Source organism: Tasmannia lanceolata, unplaced genomic scaffold, assembly GCF_043159265.1.
Source record: "Tasmannia lanceolata isolate RefF3 unplaced genomic scaffold, GAP_Taslan_0.1 ptg000024l, whole genome shotgun sequence".
In the NCBI taxonomy this organism is placed as follows: Eukaryota; Viridiplantae; Streptophyta; class Magnoliopsida; order Canellales; family Winteraceae; genus Tasmannia; species Tasmannia lanceolata.
Genome location: NW_027518701.1, coordinates 419,243 through 444,548, shown reverse-complemented (window position 1 = coordinate 444,548; position 25,306 = coordinate 419,243). Strand labels below are relative to the sequence as shown.

At 39.4% G+C, this 25,306-nt stretch overlaps 1 protein-coding gene across 2 annotated transcripts in view; it reads left to right on the top strand.

The window, feature by feature from the left end:
* The window catches only part of TOR (target of rapamycin), a 110,802-nt gene that overhangs the window by 57,139 nt on the left and 28,357 nt on the right, over window positions 1–25,306 (top strand). For both annotated transcript variants that reach the window (XM_077367818.1, XM_077367817.1), the window contains exons 28-41: window positions 115–267; window positions 358–429; window positions 499–633; window positions 816–877; window positions 1,012–1,109; window positions 8,930–9,039; window positions 9,332–9,505; window positions 9,601–9,666; window positions 20,887–20,955; window positions 21,070–21,180; window positions 21,430–21,570; window positions 21,661–21,789; window positions 22,169–22,334; window positions 22,423–22,637. In XM_077367818.1, the coding sequence (XP_077223933.1) occupies window positions 115–267; window positions 358–429; window positions 499–633; window positions 816–877; window positions 1,012–1,109; window positions 8,930–9,039; window positions 9,332–9,505; window positions 9,601–9,666; window positions 20,887–20,955; window positions 21,070–21,180; window positions 21,430–21,570; window positions 21,661–21,789; window positions 22,169–22,334; window positions 22,423–22,637 (1,701 nt within the window). The remainder of the gene's footprint in view (window positions 1–114; window positions 268–357; window positions 430–498; window positions 634–815; window positions 878–1,011; window positions 1,110–8,929; window positions 9,040–9,331; window positions 9,506–9,600; window positions 9,667–20,886; window positions 20,956–21,069; window positions 21,181–21,429; window positions 21,571–21,660; window positions 21,790–22,168; window positions 22,335–22,422; window positions 22,638–25,306) is intronic.

The window sequence follows — 25,306 nt, the reverse complement described above, 5'->3', positions numbered from 1 at the left end:
CAGAAATTAACTAATAGGGGCCCCTTGAAGCTGCTTTTTGCAAGGACGCCCTTCATTCTATCATTTCTCTACCTTTTTATTTCAAATTTTGGTTCTGACCTTGAGCATTTGCAGCCTTTTGTTGGTCGGGAGTTATTTGCAGCTGGTTTTGCAAGCTGCTGGGCAGATATTAACGAAAGTTCCCAGCAACAGTTAGTTCAGAATCTTGAGATGGCCTTTTCATCTCAATATATTCGACCTGAAATTCTTTCGACACTTCTTAACTTGGTACATCTCGCTGCATGACTCCAGCATACTTATGGGTAAGTAGTGGTCTTAGTGCTGGGTGTCTTTTGATACTAAACTGATTTTTTGTAGGCAGAGTTTATGGAACATGATGTGAAACCTCTTCCCATAGACATCCGACTCCTTGGTGCTCTTGCAGAGAAGGTGTGTTTTTGTCTTGAAGGAGTTCATTAATTTTCATGTATTTTTACAGAAACTATGCTTTTTCTTCAGTGCCGGGCATTTGCAAAGGCTCTCCATTACAAAGAAATGGAGTTTGAAGATGCACGCTCCAAGAAGATGGATGCAAACCCAGCTGCTGTGGTTGAAGCTCTTATACATATAAATAGTCAGTTACATCAACATGAGGTCTGTCTTTCATCTTAGTCTACAATTATGTTTTTTTTATGACATAGGGTATCCCCACCCCATTTCCGGGCGGGTTAGTCTAGAAGTATGTTTCAGCTAGTTTGCAACTTTTTGTTGCTTTATATTCTGTATATCAACATGTGTGATTCACCATGTTTATTGATGAAGGTTTGTTTTCTCAGGCTGCTGTTGGGATACTGACTTATGCCCAGCAACATTTGGATGTTCAGCTGAAGGAGTCTTGGTATATTTAAGTTTTCCATTTTTTTTTTTTTTATTAAATAACTGGTGGAGGGTTTTTGGCTGTGAACTTTCATCACCATAATGCTATTTCAATTGGTTCCTCACTTCTGGTAGATTATATTCTGTTGGTCATAGGTATGAGAAATTGCAGCGTTGGGATGATGCTTTAAAGGCATACACTCTGAAATACAATCAAGCGTCAAGTCCACATCTCATTTTGGATGCTACATTAGGTCAGTTTTATGTTGTGAAGGTTGCTTTAATTTGGTGTGGCTGGTTTCTTTTTCAATTGTCTGTTTAATCTTATGACGTTCCTAGTAAGGCAAGTTATTACTTCTAAACATTGTGCAGTAATCCTACATCCCATTGGTTATTTCTGGCTAGGAGAAAATTAGTCAATGATTGGCCGTTTTCTTATAGATATTTTAGGTATGCTAATATGTTCGTCATGTCTGCCTACCTATATTAGTTTTTACAACCAGAAAGGCCATGTGTCAGTGTTGTTAATGCAAATTTTTATCTCTTTGTTGAATACACATATTTTTTAAAAACCCGGAATTTATCTAGGAACTCGGTCGGCACTGTAAATTTTATTGATATAAGAAAAAGGTACAAGAGGGGGACATGCCACCTTACCTCTGAATTCATAAAAACTATCAAATACTTTGTATACCCAAACCATCACATTTAGCTGCACCTGTTGCTCTATTAGGAAGATCTCTCCAAAATCTGAAGACATTATTACATTTATTATCGCAAGCATGGTTAGCAAAAGAGTAGGCAACTTGATTAACCTCTCCGTAGGCATGAGACATCGGTGGTTTCAGCTCAGCTATAAGCGATATAAGATCAGACTAGTAAAATTTTATGGCCCGGATAGCGTCCTTTTTTATGCTTAAGTAAATCGACTAACACCTTGCTATCATACTCGATCCAAATCCTATTAAATCCCAATAATTTTCTGTATCTTAGGCTGTCCAACATACTTCTTGCTTCCGTCTGCATGTTAGTTGTAGTATTGAAATAATGAGAAAAGGCGAAGACGACTACACCACAATAGCTTTTTACGACTCTCCCACCATAAGATATACCATGGCTGCCTTTGGAAGCCCCATCCTTGTTTAGCATGATCTCACCTTTCCACCAGCTGACATACCAGCCTGCTAACATCACTACCTTACTGTTCTGAGTGAGCTCAGCCATTGAGGATCAGATTGACGACATCATGGACATCAGGACGACGAACGCTCGCAACACATCACATTTACAATATCTTGTTCGTTGGCGAGGCCGTCCATCTACGAATTGCACTTAGATTGATGAGGGTGAGGACCGACTCTGAGAGGGTTTGTTCCAGCGCATCATTCCTTCCCACCCGGGGAGAACTGATGTGATCCGACCAGGTCTAGTGCTTAGAGAGACTTAGATTGACTTTTGCTTTTATTTATTATTTTTACTTTCATATTGACTTATATAGACCTTTTATTTCATCATATTTTGTTTCTAGAGCCTAAATGTGGGGGATGTCCACATCATCTAGGGCCCACGCCATTCACTCGCCACTTCACACGTGCTATTCCGTTGTTAGCCACCCTTTTACCGCTTAGGTTAGTAGTTTTCCTTTTATTTTAAGTGGGGGTAAATGGGTCATTTGTTATAACTTAAGGAGATGGAGGGGCGGTGTCATTTCTTATAACTGCAAATCTCACTTAAAAATTATTGAAGGCAGAAAAGAGAGCATGAAGCCTTAATTTTGGATTTGGGAAAATCGTGCAAGCCATCATCTCCACTTCAGCCGCAAGGTGGAGTTTTCTCCTCAGCCTTGACTCACAAGGAGGTGCTTCTCCTCTCCATTGGGTGCAATGAACCCCTCTTTCCCCCTCCCCTGCTTTTATCTTCTTCACTTCTCTCTCCCTTGGTTCTCATCCTCCCTCTTTCTTTTCTCCCTCTCACCTACTGGTCACAGCTCTCTCCTTTCCAAAACTGTGCAACTGGGCAGTCCTTTACAAATGCCCAGTCCCTCTTCTTTGGGCATATGTAGCTTCTTCTCCCTTACCTCTTCCTTTCCTTCACATCCTTTGCTGTCTTGAACTGTTTTAGGGGTTGTTACAACACCCCCTGAGCAGTCTCTCTTCTTCAGCAGTTCCCTCTCATTCCTTCCCCTATCTTCTCCATTTTCCCACTCTATTTATTGACACCCGGTTGATAACTGTATTAGTTACAGCCCCTTCATTGCTCTCCGTTACAAATCCTCATGGGTACCTTCCTATCTGCGCTGTGCATGAGGAATCTTATCCACTCCGGTTAGGCCTATTTCGAGTAGTGGCTGCCATTGGACGGATCAAGCCTGTCAGACTTCTCTCCCACTCTCTTGGGACTCTTAAACAATTGATCCGGACCAAGATGTTGACTTCTACTCGGTGAGATTGTTTCCATTTTTATTCCATCCTTTGGACCCATTTGGAGCCACTTACCTTTTGGATTGCTTATCTACCTTAGTTTTGTGTTTGGTTTCCATATTTCTATTTGACCGATGGTTGTTAGCTCCTAGCGACATTATTGTTTGACTTTTAGTTCGTAACCAGGCCTTCTTTATTTATAGCTATATTTGCTTCTTGCTTATTTGATGTGAAAGGTAATCGTTAATGCATGCTTGAGACTATTTCAACCCTCGTGAATTCCCTTGACAACTCACACTAAAGTAGAGCATACTTGGCTGGTTTGACAATTTCTGCTTGTTTAATCTGATATCTGGGTATGGTTTGAACTATTTTATTGCATGGGTTACCCATCAAGCTCATCGAGTTCTCCATAATTACCCGCAAACCCCGGGTTTGCACCACCTTCTCCTCCACATTCCTAAGCATACCAGCAAATTTCTTTTGTTTTCCCCTTGCATATGTTTCTGTGTTCATAGGAAAAGTCTCCTTCCCTAGAGTGCCTCCTCGTGTCAACCCTGGTTGTGTCCACCTTGTACTTCCTCCCATCCTCCCCTCATTTGCTCACACTACCCCTACCTGCTTCGTGTTTGGATGGGCCAAAATCTGCCCTGGAGGAGTTAAGTCTTCTCATCTTCCTTTTTATATATAAAAGGAAAGAGACAACCATTATAGATGAACCATGATAATGGATTCTATGCTGAGATTTGTGGATACCATTATAGATGAACCATGATAATGGATTCTATGCTAAGGTTTGTGGATACCCACTAAGTGCCGGACTCGACAAACTCCCAAAAGTTAGAAAATGGGACACTGCTAAAACAGAAACTAAATATAATCATGATTTGTTGACATGGATTCGTGTGTTGAATTTCAAGATGGATTTGAGGTGTCTGACATGGAAACCCCTAAAAATCTAGAAATGGTGACATGCCTATACACATACATACATAAAATTATTGATTATTATTATAATTTGCAGCAATATAAATAGAATATTCATTTGACAAAATTACCAATCAAAAAAATATTCATTCAACAAACTAATAAATATTAGGATTGATCAACTTTAATTTACAACAATCATGAAATCATCAAATCACAAGGCATTCGTCAACTTAATCTAGTTCTATTCGGTTTCAATTATTCAATGACAAAGGGAGACCAATAGGATACAATGAATATAATTGGAATAAGAGTTTGTCTAGGGCTTTGGGTTTAGGGGAGGGGATATAACATCAAATGTTAGTTAAAGAAGAGCTAAAAGACGAGTTTATAATAAATGAAATGTTTCTTTTTTAAAAAAATGGTAGCCAATATTATTCAAAGAAGAGGACCGAGATGGTCAAGTACATCCAAAAGAGATCAAGAAGAAGAGGAACTACAAGATATGTACAAAATCAAGGAGGGAGATAGTCAATAGAGCCAACAATTCTTTTGAGACACCCTCTCTAGCTAAACTGTCCGCTATCGAATTTGTGGAGTTCCGCACATGATGGAAGACGGTAGGAGAAGACTTCCCCCAATCAAACATCTCATCGAACAATCTGTCAAATCTCCACGGGTGTTTCTCCAATTTGTTAAGCCATCGGATCACATTTAAGGAATCCACTTCTATTATCACATTGGTTAGGCCATTTCTCATCACAAGCTTTAAGCCTTGGTAAACCGCACGCACTTCTGCTTCCGATGTGTCCGCTATTCCAATGGGATCCGCAAACGCTCAAAGAACCTCCCCATGTCCGTTTGTCAAAACTCCACCAACCCCAGCCGGTTCGGGGTTGCCAAAGCTAGATCCATCAAAGTTGAGTTTCAGAATGCCGATTGGAGGGGGTGCCCATTCTTGCACTGTCTTTACTTTCCTCTCACTATTAGAACATAGTTTTCTCTAACCTTCCCATAATTGATAGGTTGATACAAATTTGAAACTGGGAAGGGTCTTTGCCCAAGAGATCGACTAGGCAATGACTTTAATGATTAGATAGGCTGATGTTTTGGAGATCCCGTCGAAGACTCTAGCATTTCTTTCCTTTCATATGACCCACAAGGTGGCTAATAATGATATATTCCGTAGAATTCTACCTCTTTTCTTCCAAGGAGCAGACGGCCATCCTCGAAGAAGGTCGATTAGCTTTGCTGGGAACACCGAATGGATGCCAAACCTATATAATAATTTACACCATACCTCTCTAGCCACCGTGCAATGCAAGAATAGATGATCCACAGATTCCCCTCCCTCTATGCATAAAGGGCAATGATCTATTATGATTTTTTTTAAAATGGTAGTAGAATATATTGATAATGCGAGAACCGAGGTGGTCCTCAAGAGTGCAAGGAGGAGCTAAAACAAATACCGACATAAAATACAAAGAAGTTAGGGTGGTAGGAAGTCAAACCACTCCAAACTCAACCTACCACCCCAGACCTAGTAAGGGAATTTGCTTCACTATTCGCAGATCTCCTTACATGCTTTAAAACTATGGAATAACCATCAGTTAAGTCTGAAATCTCCTCAAAATAAGTTAAAAATGTCAATGGAGGAGCTCCCGAACCCTATAACCACTTAATCACATTTTTGGAATCGCCCTCCACAATCACCTTATCATAGACTTCTTTATCTAGTCGCTTGGTACTTTGAAAAGCCAGCCTAACCTCGGCTTCACTTGAATCACATATCCCAATAGAACCAGAGTAGGCCCACTTCACTGAGCCAAGAGAGTCTACAAAGCTCCCTAATACCTGCCAGCCCCGAATTGCTCAGGCTAGAACCACCAAAATTAAGTTTTTTAGATCATCAGGAGGTGCCTCCCAATACTGAACAATTTGGGGTCTTCTTTCTCTTTCATTGCACACTATTTGCCATCCCTCCCATAAGTCAAAAGCCGATACAAATCTAAACAACGGGAGGCTTCTCGCCCACAAGATGGATAGAACTATGATTTTTAAATAGAGCCAATACGAAGTTTTGGCCACTCCATCAAACACTCTGGAGTTCCTCTCTTTCCATATAATCCACCATGTGGCTAGTAGACACATCCTCCATAAGACCTCCCTTTCTTTTTCCAGGGGACCAACTCCCAACTATTGATCAATTCATGAATTGTCCGAGGGAACACCCATCAAATGCCAAACCTCCTCAATATAAAACATCATACCTCTCTCGCAGCCCAACAATGCCTAAAAGTGTGATCAATGGACTCCCCATCTTTCAAGCAAAGGGGCCAATGTTCCACAAGCCACCTACCCGTCATCGTGAGAAAGTCCATCATTTGGATTCAGCCCCGGCTCAACTCCCAGCTGAAAAAGCTTACCCTAGGCGGACAATGAAATTTCCATACTTTGGCTGAAATAGAGGGTACACCGCCAGGCACTAGATGATCTATAATGATAATCTTCCTCTTATGGAGGAAGTCCACCATCTAAATCCTTTCAAGCACAGCCACCCACCCAAAAATGCTTACTCTTAGAGGGGAAATTGGAAGGTCCACACTCTAGCTACAGGTGCAGACTCGGGAAATAGCCACTAAATTATGGTAGAAAGACTTAACTGTGAATTCACTAGAGGTATTCCAGATCCAATCCTGTTTATTTTCCCCATCCTACACCTCTTTTAGCAACTCCAACAGCCTAGCAATAGATGTAAGCTCCCGATCAAAGAAATTTCGTCGGAATTGAGGCTTCCAAATGACATTCATTCCTTCTTTCCGTGTTATCAATGACAGACCCATCCTTGAGCACAACGTTAGCAAACATTTCCGGGAACATATCCTTAACGGCTGATCTACACACCATGTATCTAGCCAGAAACGGACTCTATCGCCCGAGTGAACTCTGTATCTGATGCCTACATCAAATGTGTGGCTGAATTGCATGTTGTCTCTCCATATTGTTACCCCAGGATAACTGAATTTATCTTCTGTTACCCAGTTACCCGGCGCAACTCCATACTTGTTTTCAATTACTTTCGCCCATAAGGGAGAGCCCTCAATTCCAAATCTCTGCAACCATGTCCCTAGAAGGGCAGTATTATTCTCCTTAATCCTCCTTTTGCCTAGACCCCCACTTTTAATTGGTTTGCAAACTTCCTCCCACTTCACTATCAGGATCCCTTGTTTTGCTAGAGATAATAAATGAAATGTTAATAATAAAAAAGTTAAACACAATATTCAATAATAAAATAGAATGTCACAACACTTGACACTGTACAAAAAACGTGTCGACACGCCCATATTAAGTAACAGTTTTGGCTGTACATTTAAAAGTGTTGAAAGGAGTGTCGACACGTGTGGACATGTATGTTGTGTCAGACACTACACGACATGTTTCAACAATAAATTCGAAGTGTTGGCTAAATTATAGGTTCTATGGGATTGCTAGATGAAGTTCGAGGAAGAGCAATCACACTGAGCAATCTCTCTTATTTGGATTAGTTTTTCTCTTTGATTGTGTGTTTGTAAAAACCTATAGGGCGTTTTATGGCACTATTATTGAAACTTGGAAAACTGAAATCCATGTGGATCTGAAGGTATTCCTGTCATATATTTAATTGTTGATTCTGGTGCGGGAATCATTGTAGGAACTCTAGTAAAACCTGATGAGTGAAAAAAGCCCTCCGTCGAATAGCTCTAGCTTAATTTTTCATGGAAGCTACACAGTTTCTTATGATGAATTGAATGAGCATAGGAAGGCTCTTTTAGGGTGTAATTTCTAACCACGATGGCAATGTGATCTTGGCATTTGTGAATGCTACTGGTAAAGCCGAAGCTGTTGAAGCTGAACTTTGAGATGCGAGGAGCGGCATGAAGCTCTTTTCTATTATTGATTTCTCCAACACGCTGGTTGAAGATGATTCTTTACTAGTTATATTATGGTTAAGGAATGCCACGTTCCTCGTTTGTACTTAAACATGTTTAGAAATTTTTTTTTTCAATGGCAAACATGTTTAGAAAGATTGAGGTTATATCAAATGTTTTTGCTGCGATGTTTTGCCCACATTCATTACAGAGGAGATAGCTAATTTTGGTGTCTTGCATTGATGTTGGTCGTTGGTATTATTTGCCCTTTGTCAGTATCTGTCGTATATTCCTTTTTGTTTTTCTATAAAATTTTGCGTAGAATACATGGTATGTGTAGTATTTCTCCAACGCACAAGATGCCACAAACCCTAATGTCGAACAAATGGCCCATGTGGCTTTTCACCCATTTAGAGTAACAAATGCTGGTAAAGCTCTTCGGAATCTATTATTTGAAGGAAGCTCTATTGCACCCTAATTATTTTATCTCAATATGAATATGGACACAGACACATATAAGAGCAGAGGTTCAACTCGACTTTTTTCTGAATCTAAAACATGGATGCGGATACATGTATCCCATATCGGGGGATAAGAAATGAGAAATGAAGAAGGAAATTAGGAGACTTTATTTGTTTGAAATTAGATGATACTTATTGCTGGTTTTTATCTCCTTACTCTAGCCCTTAGTTATGTCTTGAGTTGGCAATCCAGTTCATTTTAACATACTCAAACTCATTTTTTTTTACCTCTAAATTATGATTTCTATGTGTTTGATATGCTCGACTAACTATTCTATTTGACGTGTATCATTCACAGGGAAAATGAAGTGTCTTGCCGCATTGGCTCGCTGGGAAGAGCTCAACAACCTTTGCAAAGAATATTGGACCCCAGCCGAACCAGCAGCTCGACTGGAAATGGCACCCATGGTTCGTGATTCCTTTTCCCCCTCTGATACCCAAACTGCTGAACCTTGTGCTTCAGTTCTTGTTTGTGCTTCTCTATTCACATGTCTGCATTGTTTTAAATTTCGGTCGTGAAAATTTCGGATTTCAGTTCGGATTTCGGCCGAAATTTAGTCATTTTGACAGAAATTAAAATTTCGGTCGAAATGACCGAAATTTAAAGAAAAAAATCGGTTTTGGTAGGGACCGAAACCAAAACCACTACAGAAACCAAAACCAAAATTTTAATGCATGCATGTTTGATGTGCTTATTTAGGCCGCTAGTGCTGCATGGAACATGGGGGAGTGGGAACAAATGGCGGAATATGTTTCACGATTGGATGATGGTGACGAAACGAAGCTTCGGATTTCTGGGAACACTGCTGCTAGTGGTGATGGAAGTAGCAATGGTACTTTCTTCAGGGCTGTTCTATTAGTTCGCTGTGGAAAGGTAACTTTTTTTTCCCATTTTACCGTTCTTCCTTTCACTCCTCACCATGATAGTTATGTTGTTGAGGTAAGAACTGATTTAATTATTCTTTTCAGTATGATGAAGCACGCGAATTTGTAGAGAGAGCAAGGAAGAGTTTGGCAACGGAGCTTGCAGCATTGGTTAGTTTTTTTTATAGCTGACTATATTTGCTAGTTGTTAAAGTATAAAAGATTAAATAACGCCTTCTCCAACAGCTTAAGCTCTTGGAGTAATTTGTTGTGAAGTGTTTGGCAATGGAGCTTGTAGCATTGGTTAGTCTTTTGATAGCTGACTATATTTGCTAGTTGTTAAAGTATAAAAGATTAAATAACGCCTTCTCCAACAACTTAAGCTCTTGGAGTAATTTGTTGTTTCACATGGTATCAGAGCAAAGGTCCTGAGTTCAAACCTCCTCGGTTTTAAAAAATCTACATGCAGTGGTCAACCCAAAAGAGGGACACATGTGCCATGTGTATGCCAACCCTAAAAATGAGGGGCCACACGTGAGGAGGGGGGGAGGGGGTGTTGTTAAATTATAAAAGATTAAATAATGCCTTCTCCAACCTTCTCCAACAGCTTAAGCCCCTGGAGTAATTGGTTGTTTCACACTAGTTTTTTAAGTTTGCGTTTGTGCTTCCATCGATTTGGTTCTACAGGTATTTATTGTTCAACTGCTGATCTGATTATTCTTATTTTCTCTATGGCTACATGAATTTTAATCCTTTGAAGTAGCCGTGGTTCTAATCTATTATCTTTAAAAGGCTCCCTACTTTTTGTCCATGAATGTACACAGCCTGTTTTTATTAGAGAAATCGATTTATCTTATTCTACCCTCTAGCTTTGAGGTACCTCTTCTGAATCTAGATTTGGTTCTTCTTCCTTTTTTTTTAATCCTATGGCGACGTTTTATGAGATTTATGGTAACTGTTTTAATGAAATAGCCAGATAGCTACCAATTTACAAAATCTCAAAGTTGCTACTGAAATTGGGAGCCTAATCGACAGTACAGCGGAAATTGTTTTGCTCTTTGACCTACTAACTGCTTATTCACAGAAGTTGGACGCTGTTTAAATTTTGGCGTCAAATCTACAAAATGGGAGAAAATATGATGTATTGAATTCATTAGTTTTAAGCTACCATATTGCCGGTTTACTCAAAATTTCTAAGAACTTTGCTATCTCTTCAGATAAACTAAGAAGTTGTTGAGAATCTCACAGACAAATGAGAGAAGTTTAAATAAAGAGAATTTATTGAAAGAAATCCTGTCCACTTCCTTTATTGTTGGATTATTGCCTTACATTTATGTGGAAACTTTTTGCTATTTGAATATTTTAGATATCTTATGGATCTTACTCAAGTTTTTGGAAAACAAGTGATTAGAATAATTCTTTACAAGCATAATTTCCCTTATATATGTGTGTGTACATAACTACATATAAAGTGAATCCCCCTTTTTAACTTTTTTTTTTGGGGTGTTGGTGGGGCAGGAGCAATAAAACTTAGAAAACCTATGTTTCACCTGTGGTCCCTTGAATCCTAAAATCTTGAAAGCTATGTGTCTATTCCCAATTCTCTCTCTCTCTCTCTCTCTCTAAATCTTTACCCACTCTCAAGAAACCCCACCCAAATCACGTTTCTCTCCCTCTTCTCTCTCTGTAACTATCCCTCAAATAGAGAAACCTTAGAAATAAATAGGTAATCAAGCACTATGTCCCTTAACATGATTAGGATGGGAGTGGCAGAATCAAATTCTTTGGGTTGGTTACCAAAGTCAGTAATTGGGGATTACACAATTCGTTGTGCTAGACCAGAACTCCATTTTCATAAATAAACTAAAGAACTCCCATTCAGAATATGTCTCTTTCTTAGCCACTTAATGACTAGCCTCAACCCCCCTTTAATCTGAAGCACCGTTAATGGCATGTCTCTTTCTTATCCACTTAATGACTGGCATCAAACCCCATTCCATCCAAACCTTTTTGGTACCATGACTTAGCACAAAACAGATTCCATTTTTTATAGCACCCATCACCTCCTGGCCAATTGCTTACGAGTAGCTAGTCGGATCAACATAAGTGAACAACACGATTCCAAGGCATCGTAGATAAAGCCTCCAAAGCCAGGTGGTAATGCTCACCGAAATCATTCGACTGAAGCCTAATGCTAATGTCAAAATTTTGTTCAATGCTACCATCTGAGAGTCTTTGCCATACATCATCCATACTTGCTTTCTCAAACACAATCTTTGCATACACCATTCCAATAAGAGATGACATGAGCGGGAGGAATTCCAAACAAATGCATTCCACCTATATAGTCCTTTCTATTTTTTTTAAAGGAATAGCCCGTTCTAAAACTCCGTTAATACTCTGACCAGAGTCATAAAATATCGTAAGTCTTTTCTCTTAACAATTACCAAAGCAGAATAAGTAAAACCATAGTTTTAAATTTCCACCGAAACTGACATGAAGCAACTGAAATGTTTCCATTTGCATCCCCACTCCGAAACCAAAATCCTGAGTGTATGTCGTATACTATCAGTATGTATTATATAATTCTATTTGGAAGTCATGTCAGTTGAGAGGTGCATATCCTAGTTCGACATTTGTCATCCATGAGGGATATTTATTTAGTGGTATTTGCTTTTGCATTCTTGAGGGATCTTTATGGAAGAACCCCATTCAGGAACTTCACAGTGGAGGTTTAGCGGGTAATTTTGGGCAGGCCAAGACCCTCGCTCTGGTCTAGCAGAGATACTTTTGGCCTAGGTTAAAATACGGCGTGATTCATTATGTGCGTCAGTTCAGGATGTGTCAGTCTTTAAAGTTCAGGCCTAGAATACAGGTCTGTACTCTCCTTTGCCTATTCCTAGTAGACCTTGAGAGAATGTTAGTATAGATTTTGTCATAGGTTTACCTCGGAATGCTAGGAAGTTTGATTTCGTCTTTGTTGTAGTTGATATGTTCTCCAAAATGTCACATTTCATTCCATGTCAAAAGACATCTGATGCTAGTCATGTGGCAAGTCTATTCTTTAGGGAGGTTGTTCGTCTGCATGGAGTCCCTATGTCATTCACTTCAGATAGAGACACTAGGTTCCTGAGTCACTTTTGGAGAACTCTATGGAGCATAATGGGGACCAAACTTCAGTTCAGTAATCCTTACCATCCCCAGATAGATGGGCAAACAGAAGTGGCTAATCATAGCCTAGGGAATTTGTTGAGATGTTTAGTTAGCGAGAGACCCCATCAATGGGATTTGATTCTACGTCAAGTTGAATTTGCATATAACAGTTCCGTTAGTAGGACCACAGGTAGATCACCCTATGGGACCATTTATGGCCTTCCCATTCCCCACTTACTTGATCGTACCCCCATACCCTACCCTGGACGTAGCAGTGCTGAAGCCGAGGATCTCATTTAACACATAAAGGAGGTACAACAAGAGGTGTTGGAGTGGTTGCATGTCAGCACTGAAAAGTACAAAGTAGCAACAGATCAGTGCCGTAGAGATCAGACTTTCATTGTGGGAGATTGGGTGATGGCTTACTTCCGTCGAGAGCGATTTCCAGCTCGAGCCCACGGTAAGTTGAAGCGGAAGAAGTATGGACCTTATCGGATCCTCTAGAGGTGGGGTCCTAATGCTTACCTATTGGACCTCCCTGAGGATGTTGCGACTTCCATCATCTTCAACATTGTCGACATGTATCATTTTCATGGAGACCCGCCAGAGCATAAACTGGATGATGTTAATACCTTACCATTTCGAGCAGCCACCTCTTCAGAGGATCAGATTGAGGACATTATGAATATCAAGACGACATATACTCGCCACGGATCACATCGATGATACCTGTTCGTTGGAGAAACCGTCCATTGACGGATTGTACCTGGATAGCTTGAGTTACGCGGACTTCATGAGGACTTGTTTCAGTGCGTTACAGATATTTACTCGACAGAGTTTCTCTCCACCCGAGGGGAGCTTGATGTGATCCGGCCATTGGATCCTCATTTATTTGCCTAGTACATTGATTTTTCTTTGTTTATTTCGTTTATTTGAGGAGTATGGGACATATTCGTTATTATTTGATTGACCTATATGTGGGGATGTCAACATCATCTAGGGCCCACCTTTGCACACATCATTTTTGCCTTTTTCTTTTTGTTTAGTTAGTTTTTCCAACTATGCCCTTATGCTACTAACTTCTTATTCTTTGTGAGTAAGGGTATGGCGGCCTTTTCACGTCCATTTAAGTGAGCTAGCAAAGGGGCCCCACCAAGAAGAAACTATAAAAGAGAGATCAAATGGAGAAAAACTCTAGATTTTGATGATTTGAGAAAAAACTAAGAAAAGAGGAGTCACAACCTCCATCTCTCCACAGACGCCATGCACGTCCTTCCCTTCACCTACACGAAGTAGGTCTCTCTCTCTCTCTCTTAAATCTCTCTGTTCTCTCTCATTCTCACCCCTCTTTTCTCCCTCTCGCACTCTCATACCATCCATATTCTCGTCTCTCTCTCTCTCTCTCTCTCTCTCTTTATATATATATGAGGAAAGTGTTTCTATTCCGGCCGACTAGAGATCATTCTCTAGTCCACCACCCAAAAACACATGGGTCCCACATATTTTGTGGTGATCTAAAGCATTCATTTGATAGGCCTCATCATAGATAGGATGTCCACAAAAATTCAGCTTCATAGGATCTTCTTAACCCTTCGATTTGTGGAGTTAAAAAATAGACAGATTTGTGGCGGTTTATAGCCGTCCATTTTAAGCTCCACAAATCATAGGGTTGGGATGATCCTATGAAGCTAATTTCTTGTGGACACAGTCTCTATGTCTGGGCCCATCAAATGAATGCTTTGCATCACCCAAATATGTGGGACCCATGTGTTTTTGGGTGGCGGACTAGAGAATGATCTCTAGTCGGCCGGACTAGAGAATGATCTCTAGTCGGCCGGACTAGAAACACTTTCCTCTCTCTCTCTCTCTCTCTCTATATATATATATATATATATATATATATATATATATATATATATATATATATATATATATATATCGGATTCACACTCCCTCTCTTTGAACTCTTTCTTTCTCGTCCCCATCTCACTGACCTCTCTTTCTCGTCCCTTAACTCTCTTTGATCTCTTTCGTACAACCTCTCCATTCTCTTCTCTCTAATCTCTTTTTCTACTTCACCTTTTTGGATTCTCCTACTTCTCTCTCATATTACATTCATATACCATTTCTTTTTTCATCTCTTTGTCTTCAATTCCTTTCCTTTCTCCATTAAAGACACAGTTTTGAGAGGGAAGTTGCTATACAGAGTTTCGAATCACGCCCATGAGCTTCTCCCCTACTCTCTTGGACCTTTTGCTAGCACAGATTTGAGGTGAAGGACTATTGCGTTTTCTGGTGAGGTTTTTCGATTATTTTTCATCCTTCTCTTGAACCCTTTTGCCCTTTGAAACCTATGAACTTTATCTACAATTCACCCTGATCGATTCTAGGAGTTTTACCTTTATTTAGTGTAGTTTTGAGCTTTAGATCATTATTTTATTTCATGGACAGCAGATAAACAGTGATTAATTTCAGTTATTTGAACCTCGTATTCTCATCTTTTTGTGTTATTTAGATTGTTATATGCACTATTGCTTAGTATATAATTTTTTTTCCAATAACCTGTTCTCTGTAAAGCTAATTTTTATGAATCACTATGCGGAGGTTAATCAATTACTGCTTGCTTATTTGTTTTGTGTTTGGATATGGCTATGTGGATGCGAAAGTTAGTTCCATTGAGCTCCTGAATTCCTTGTAGTTATCCGCGGGCCTCCGGGTTTGCATCTTTTAGTTCAGGAAGCCATTTCAGCCCAGATAAGTAGGGTTTTTTCATTCACTAGAAAGGGTGAAAGGTACATGAGGCTCGCAACCCTCCTGATGGTAACCGCCACCATCTCATTAGGAGTTCTAAATGAAAACCAGAGGCTCCCAACCCTCCTGATGGTAACCGCCATCATCTCATTGAGAGTTCTAAACGAAAACCAGAGCCTCTGATTCTATCCTAAGAGCAAGTGACATCAGCAAGGAAATAGACCCTGTCACCGGGAAGCCATTTCTAAGTAGGGTTTTTTCATTCACTAGAAAGGTTGAAAGGTACATCAGGCTTGCGGCCCTCCTAATGGTAACCGCCACCATCTCATTGGGAGTTCTAAACGAAAACCAAGCCATTTCAGCTGAGATAGTAGGGTTTTTTCATTGACTAGAAAGGATGAAAGGTACATCAGGCTCGCGGCCCTCCTGATGGTAACCGCCACCATCTCATTGGGAGTTCTAAACGAAAACCAGAGCCTCTGATTCTATTCTGAGAGTAAGTGACATCAGCAAGGAAATAGACCCCGTCACCAAACCCAGAGGCTCGCGGATAACTATAAGGAATTCAGGAACTGAATGGAACAAACTTTCACGTCCACATACCATATACAATCCCTCAGCATAGAGATTCATATAAATTAGCTTTAATGGGAACCTGTTAATAGAAAAAAAATCTATGATAAGCACTAGTGCGTATGACAATCTAAATAACACAAAATGATGAGAATGTGAGGTTCAAATGTCTGAAATTAATCACTTTTTATCTGCTGTCCATGAAATAAAATAATGATCTAGGGCCCAAAACTACACTAAATATAGGTAAAACTCTTAGAATCTGTTAGGGTGAATTGTTGGTAAAGTTCATATGGGTTTCAAAGGGCAAAAGGGTTCAAGAGATGGCTGAAAATAATAGAAAAATCTCACTGGAAAACACAACAGTCCTTTTCCTCAAAACCGTTCTAGCAAAAGGTCCAAGAGAGTGGGGGAGAAGCTCGCGGGCGCGTTGCGAAACTCTAGGCAGCAACGTCCCTCTCCAAACTGTTGCTTTAAAGAAGGAAATAAAGGAATTGAATATAAAGAGATGAAAGAAGAAATGGAATATGAATGAAATATGAGAGAGAAGTAGAAGATTCCAAGAAAGAGAAGTACAAAAAGGGAGAAGAGAATGGAGAGGTTGTACGAAGGAGAGAGATCAAAGAGAGTTAAGGGAAGAGAAAGAGAGGTCGGTGAGATGAGGACGAGAAAGAAAGTTTAGAGAGGGGGTGCGAATCAGAGAGAGAGAGGGTATGAGAGTGCGAGAGGGAGTAAGAGGGGCGAGAATGTGTGTGCATGTGAGAGAGAGAGAGAGAGAGAGAGAGAGAGAGAGAGCGAGAGGCCTACCTCATGTAGGGGAAGGGAAGGACGCGCATGGCGTCAGTGGAGAGAGGGAGGCTACGGCTCCTCTTTTCTTAGTTTTCTCAAATTATGAAAATTTAAGGCTTTTCTCCCCTTTTGCTCTCTTTTATAGTTTTTTCGTGGTGGGCCCCTTTGCTAGCTCACTTAAATGAAAGTGAAAAGACCTCCATACCCTTACAAAGAATAAGAAGTTAGTAGCATAAGCGCATAATAGTTTTTTCGTGGCGAGAGGGAGGCTACGGCTCCTCTTTTCTTAGTTTTCTCAAATTATGAAAATTTAAGGCTTTTCTCCCCTTTTGCTCTCTTTTATAGTTTTTTCGTGGTGGGCCCCTTTGCTAGCTCACTTAAATGAAAGTGAAAAGACCTCCATACCCTTACAAAGAATAAGAAGTTAGTAGCATAAGCGCATAATAGGAAAAACTAACTAAATAAAAGGGAGAAGGCAAAAATGGTGTGTGCAAAGGTGGGCCCTAGATGATGTGGACATCCCCCACCTAAGAAGCACGGGTACTCTGTGGAGGCCCACGCACCCATATCGGGTGCGAGTGCGCTTGGGTAATCTTTGGGTGCGTACCGGGTCCAGTTCGCACCAAAACAACAAACAAAACGAACATCCAGTTCAGGGGTTTGGGTACGTATCTGGTGCCGACCCGGTACGCACCAAAACAACAAACAAAACGAACATCCAGTTCAGGGGTTTGGGTACGTATCTGGTGCGCACTCGGTTCGAATTAAATTGAAAATTACAGATTTACAATAGAGGGGCTGTCCCAATTAACTGGTGGGGTGAATACATCAAAATATCTATTATATATATATATGAGGAAATGGTTTGTGAGCAGCTGCTCAGATAAGCTTATCTGAACAGAGCTCACAAACCGTAGGGGGCCCCACATTTTGGGGGTGATCCTAAGCATTCATTTGGAAGGCCCATGCGGTGTGTACCAAAAATCAGCTCCATTTGGATCATCTTAGGGTGTCCATTTGTGGAGGGAAAAATGGACAGATACTGTTTGTCCACAAATCTGCCCATTTTTCCCCTCCACAAATGGACACCCTAAGATGATCCAAATGGAGCTGATTTTTGGTACACACCCCACCCATGATGGAGCCTTTCAAATGAATGCTTAGGATCACCCCCAAAATGTGCCCCCCCTATGGTTTGTGAGCTCTGCTCAGATAAACTTATCTGAGCAGTTGCTCACAAACGATTTCTTGTATATATATATCCCATAATTAAAAACGTAACAACTTAAAAGGAATATAAGATTTTGGTGATGTTATTATTATTTGATTGTTCTCCAATTAAATTGTTTGAATTCTTTAACAAAATATTTAAGTTTTTAATTTTTATAAATATATAATAAAATATAAAAATATATTATATTCATCGTACCCCCAACGTACCCGTATCCTTTTTTTTAAATTACTTCCCACGTACCCGTATCGTGTCATACCCGTATCCGTGCTTTATTGTCCCCCATATCTAGGCCAATCTAATAATAACAAATAAGTCCCATAATCCTTAAATAAACGAAATAAACAAAGAAAAATCAATGTACTAGACAAATAAATGATGAATCCAATGGTCAGAGAACATCAAGATGGGCCAAAGAGTACTATGTTACCCGATATGGTGTGTTTAAGTATAGCATTATGCCCTTTGGCCTTACGATTTTATTGTAAATCGTACAATTCATACAATGTAAGATTCAATAATGGGAATCAAATTGAAATCCATAGGATTTGAATTTAAAATCGTAAGATTTTCAAAGCAATGGTACCCGGTATCCGTGGAGGTTGGTCGACCCGGTCGAAGAAATCTAAGATTTGATTGAGGGTCACGACATTGAGATTCGACATGTGTAGCGTACTGCATGCAATGAATATAATGACAGAAGAAGAGCTTGTTTAGGCTTTTGTGTTTTTTTCGAGGGGGTGAGAGTGGGGTGTAACAAAATCTTAATTAAAGAAGAGCCAATAATAATAATAAAGGAGAGGGGTAAAACCGAATCTTAATTAAAGAAGAGTTAATAACAAAATGTTTTAAAACATTATTCATTGAATAGGACTGGTCATAAATGTTTCATACTTGACATATGTTAAAAAACAATATCAAGACACCCACATTATGTTGATATTTCTATCAATACATTTACTGGGGTTAGGTGTTTTGACACGTTATTGTTGATGCACGTGTCAACAGTAGATCGAAAGTGCCGTGTAAATCATTGGTCTTTAGTCGAATTTCACAAATACTCTACATTCTTGCGTTCTTTTGGCAAGCTAACTCACTTGTAGACCGCTTGGTACACTTTTGCTCAAGGTTCCGTCCCTTATATTTAGTTTCCTTTTAATGTTATTCTATCTTCTTTATTTTGGTGCAAAATATTTAATATTATGTGATTTCAGTAACTTCTTGTAATAAATTATAATGTTAGTGACCAATACCCGTTTGTCTTGCTTCTTTTGGTAGTTTTGCTCTCTTTTCTTAATTTCTCCTTTTATTCTCGTAGAGTTTTAGATTATATGTATGTACTATTTTTTATATGGTGCCAAAACTTTTGAACTAATAGGAAACACCATGTTAGGGAAGGCGATCACCCTTGGAATTTCCTTCACGATGAATGCGAGTCAACTTGAATCATTCAAACCTTACAACATATCTTGCATCTCTCTGAAAATGTCAATGAGATGCGAAGGAGGCTTAGAGTCTTGGTTGAGCCACCTAATAGGAAAAAGATCAACACCTTCAATACACCCCTTGAGTAGCCAATAGTCTCCACACTTTTTAGACCTAAGTTCAAACCCTTAACTTCCGCCAAGGTTTTGAATTTTTGGATTTGCTAGGAACCATCACGGATAAGGCATTTTGCGTCCGGGGAAAGAGCAGCCACCTCCGATGAATTAAATGAATAAGACAAAATCTGTTGAAAAATGAGACTATGTGGCTGCTCTCTCCTGCAGGCTGCAACAGCCGGTCGCTAAATCCCTTTTCGCAATGGTCCCTAGCAAATCCCTTGAATTTTAATTTCTGTTTCGGTTTCAATTGCCACAGAAACGAAAACATTTCGGTTTGAATTGGAAATTTTAGTAGCATAGTAGCCAGAAACTCCTTGGGCGGGTGGGAAACTCGTTTCCCCTAAAACGCGTTTCAGAAAGGTGTGAAATTCCTTTCCCTGAAAATGTGTGAAACTTGTTTCCAAAATGCATGAGAAACGTGTGGGAAATGTGTGAGACTTACGAAAATCATTTAAAAAAAACACACAAAAAATTATGGGATAGATATTAAAAAGGAAAACGCCAACGTATACCGTAATAAAAACTAAAAGTAAGAAATATCCAAATAGAAATTTGAACTTAACAAAATTCAAATCTATAAAACCATATATTTCATTTTTTCCTTGTGTTTCACATGTGTTTTCACTGACGTTTCTCTATCTTTTCCGAAACGTTTCTTATTTGTTTCCTAAGACGTTTTTTCGTAAGATTTTTTATTGTCTTCCCATTTCTCGTTTCCCCCCTATTTTTTTTCTTGCGTTTCCCGTTTCGCTTCCCATATCCTTTTTCCCACCTTGGCTAATTGGGTGTCAGAATCTCAAGGGGTAGATCTTTAGCATCACAACCACTTGCCCAGTCTGATATGAAATATTAAAGAGGTATAAACCAAGGAAGCAGGATTCTTCCCTGGGAGCCTTCGATTCCCGCTTTGATTCCCGTTTCGATTCCCGCTTTCGATTCCCGCTCTGGCAACCTTGAGTAGGATTTTTCCCTGGGAACCTTTGATTCCCGCTTTCGATTCCCGTTTCGACTCCCGCTTTCGATTCCCGCTCTGGCAACCTTGGTATAAACAAATAAGCTATTAATGGGCCCCTCTCAGCGACTTCAATAATTTTTTTTCCTCTTATAATTCTACATGTTTTGATTGTTTTCTGATATTTGATTCGATAGGTTCTATATGACTTCCATATTTAATGCCGTTACTGTTGAAAATTGTATATGCATTGGTTGATTTGAGTTTCTATACATCTTGACGTAAAGATTTCGTTGTGCTAGGTTATAATTCATATAGTTTGCTTGATGCTCGTTTAGGTTCTCGAGAGCTATGAACGTGCTTACAACAATATGGTGCGTGTTCAACAGCTATCAGAATTGGAAGAGGTTTATTCCATACCCTTTACTCTTACATTTTAATTATACTGCACTTAGTGACTATGGTAGGTTTTTAACTCATGTGAATGATCGGGGTAAAATTTGTTGTGTATCATATTGCAGGTAATTGATTACTGTACTCTTCCTGTGGGAAATCCTGTTACTGAAGGACGCAGGGCTCTAATCCGTACCATGTGGACTGAACGTATACATGGAGCAAAGCGGAATGTGGAGGTGGATATATTATTAAAGCTTTTTCTTCCATGTATGCCATTTATGTTTGAAAAACTGGTTCATATGAAATGCCAAACTGATTGGACATGTCAGAACAGTCAGAAAATATTTCACCTATTAACTTGAAAATTAATGTTAATATTTTTTTTTACTGGTAAAAATTAGTGTTAATATTATTGGGTCGTGTCATATTTATGCTCTTAGATGAAAATTCATATATCTCACCTCCTCATGTTGTGAGGACTGCAGGTTTGGCAAGCTCTTCTGGCTGTTCGAGCACTTGTGCTCTCTCCCACAGACGACATAGAAAATTGGCTCAAATTTGCGTCCCTTTGTCGGAAAAGTGGCCGTATTTGTCAAGCCCGATCTACTTTAGTCAAACTCTTACAGGTCAGTTGTGCAAGTGTACTGCCACCACAAATGTGACATCCTAATTTTGCTGCTACTTTCGGTTTAGATGTTTTCTTCTTTGTATTTCAGTATGATCCCGAGTCATCTCCTCTGAAATTTTCATACCAAGGGCCTCCTGAGGTTATGTTAGCGTACTTGAAATACCAATGGTCTCTTGGAGAAGATGTTAAGCGCAAGGAAGCATTTTCTAGACTGCAGGTATACTGCTATTTCTTCTTTGCCATTCAAAAATAATAATAATAATAATTCATTTTGTGTTGAAGTATAAAAGAATAAATGAGGCCTTCCCCAACAGCTTAAGCTTTTGGAGTAATTGGTTCTTTGACATGGTATTAGAGCAAATGTCCTGAGTTCAAACCTCCTTGATGTTAAAAATCCACATGCAATGGTCAACCCAAAAGTGGGGCCACATGTGCCACGTGTAGGCCAACCCAAAGAAAGAGGGTCCACACGTGAGGGAGAGTGTTAAAGTATAAAAGAATAAATGACGCCTTCTCCAACAGCTTAAGCTTTTGAAGTAATTTGTTGTTTGACAGATATGTCATGTAATGTTCTGCCTGCCATTCGTTTTCAACAGGATTTATCAGTTGAGCTTGCTGGCACAGCAAATCTTGCACCAGTGACACCAACAAGTATACCTAATGCTTCAAGTTCAGGTGTTCCTCTCCTTGCTCGCGTCTATCTCAATCTTGGAATATGGCAGTGGGCACTTTTACCAGGATTTGATGATGGGTCCATCCAAGGTAATCACCATTTTCTTGATCATATCCTATCTTGAGTTCTCTTGGGAATTGTAGTGCAATTTCAACTGATCAATTTTACAATCCCCAGAAATCCTTATGGCATTCCGGAGTGCCACTCAGTGTGCATCACATTGGTCGAAAGCATGGCATAAGTGGGCTTTATTCAATACGGCAGTGATGTCTCATTACACTGTAAGAGGCTACCCTGATATTGCGGGGCAGTATGTTGTCGCTGCAGTTACTGGATATTTTCATTCGATAGCATGTGCGGCAACTGATAAGGGTGTGGATGATAGTTTACAGGTACATCCTTCTACTTATTAAGTACTTGTCACATTAAATATCTTATAGTGATTTTCTGGAACATTGATTGCTTAGGTGATCGATAATAAGGGCTCTAAAGCTTCTATTGATTTTAAAAGAACCTTACCCGCTGCTGTTAATGATGGTCGTGGAAATAAAAATTCCATGGGAAATAGAGTAGTGCTTGCCAACATGTAGAAATAACAGAAGGCTTGTTGTTAATATAGGAAAAACTTCAAAACTTGTATGATAATTTTACCGCAAAATTATTTTTATAACCCGGAATTTATCTCGGAACCTGGGGCGGCATCTTATATTTTATTGATATTAAGCAATAGATGCAAGAGGAGGACATGCCGCCTTGCCTCAAAATCCACAAAACAAGAAAGAAATCACTTAGACAGAATATTAGGAATTCCCAGAAAATAACAGCTTAATGCCCCCTAGAGTCTTGATTACATTTCATATCTCGGGCAAAATTAGCAAGAGAATCCGCTACATGATTTCCTTCTCTATAAATGGGACCCTTAAATCCTGGCAGCAGTAATTTATAGACCATGTAGATTTCTTATTAAGCGTTGATCATCTCAATCAATACCTTACTGTACCTTCACCCCAAACCTCAGCGAAACCCTGGGTCTTAGAATATCTAAGGCCATCTAAAATGCCTCTTAGTTCAGCCTGCAAGTCAGTACCAACTTCATAAAAATGAAAAAAGCAAAGATAAGCTTATATAAGTGATCTCTAATGATACCTCCACCACCAGAGATGCCCGGATTGCCATTTGGCGCACCATCATTTTTTAATTTTATTTTCAATCTATTTGTTTTCATCCTTGAAAATTTTAAACTTATTGGAATCATAACTCATAACCGTCTTTTGGGTAATACCCAAGTCGCCAAGAAGCAACAACTCGCATTAGGAGCATTCTAAAGATGGAGAAACAAACCTTGCAAGCATGTTGCCTCAAGCTCTAATTTATCTATTAATAATATTTGAAATTTCAGAAGCACCTTCTATACTCCATTTACATCTCTCTTTCCAAATTTCCTAGCTGATAACGGATGAAATAACCTTCAATAAGTAGTCAACCATCGAATATTTCCTTCTTTTGACATCTCAAACCTGGAAAGGAGTATTGCGGCAATTGGTTGATTTTGAATAAGAGAGACATTTATTATATTAGCTAAATGGCTTCTTAGATCTCTTGCTAAATCACTCAACAAACAAATAATCAAAGCCTTATCCCTTCATCTCCTCACTGCAATTACGTTTGGATGTAATAGGAATAAGGATATCTTTAATCCTACGGTCCACAGGATTTGTTCTTATAAAGATTCTGTATAGAAGCAACTTACTTTCATTGGCAAATCCTTCCATATAAACTTTTTCCCATTTCTTTTTTCCCGTTCGAAGCAGTTCTAGTTCTAGTTGTGGAATGGCCAGAGATTCTAGGAATCCAAACCAGCTTATCACTCTTGCAAGAAATCTTTAATATTGTGGCTTTCATACTTCCAATAACCTGTCGGGGCGATTATTTTCCATGACAGAAAGATCCCAAGTATCATCCTCTTTCAAGACACCTTTCACCTTCCGTTTTAGATCTAAGCCAAAGACGTTGGGGACAAGGTCTACACGAGGGCAGTTGTCAAACCACTTATCTGTCCAGAAGTATATTGTAATCTAACTATTCCTCTTTCAACTAGAGCATTTCTCTCCATTGTTTTAAGTCGCTCTTTTTTGGAACCGTCAAAGAAAAGCTCAACCTTTTCAAGTATCTCAACCTTTTCAAGTATCTTAAGTCGCCCTTTAAGAATGCGCTCCGTTAGTTTGATTTTCGGTGCAAGTTGTGGATACTTTTGATTTTGAAAACATTGCAAAAGTCCATCAACGACTTTGTATCCAAACCTCCTCCATCCTTTGGCCCACATAATTTGTCACAGTCCGCCCAATTATGTCTCTTGCCAAACTCCGTAGTGTTGCAGCAACAGTTTGCAAAAATACTCTCAATCCGTTTTAAAACTGCTATATGGGCCTTAATAGCAGAAATAGTGTAAATGGGGATAGATGACATCATATGATTGAGTAAGATGAGCTTACCTCCCTCACTATAAGCTTCCATTGCCATCCCTCTACCCACCTTCGCACTTTCCCGGCCAACTTCTCAAAGTATATAATCTTGTGTCTACCTTTGTATAGTGGAGCTTCTGGATAATCCATAGGTAGTCTTTCAAATTTAAAACCTGTATCCCACTTATTATCCTCCTTTTGTCCAAGGACAATTTTTCAAAGCAAGAAAAACAACTTTTTTACTTTATGAATAAGTTGACCAGTTGCAGCTTCATACTGAACCAAAAATTTCACAATGTTTTCAATCATTCTCTTTCGACCTTTGGAGAAGATTATGGCATTTTTTGCAAAAAAGGTAATTGGAGATAGGATTATTCCCTCTGGAACAACAATAGTATTCGACTAGATTGTCTTGAAATAACTTCCTCAGCCCCCCTGCTCATTACCTCTTCTACAATGATAAGAGATAGGGAGATAGCGGATCCCCTTGACGGAGCCCCCTTGTTGATCTGAAAAACTCTGTTGGTTTTCCATTTCTGCACGTAGAGAACCAACTGTTAGAAATTACATTCTTAATCAGATTTATAAACAGGCTGCAA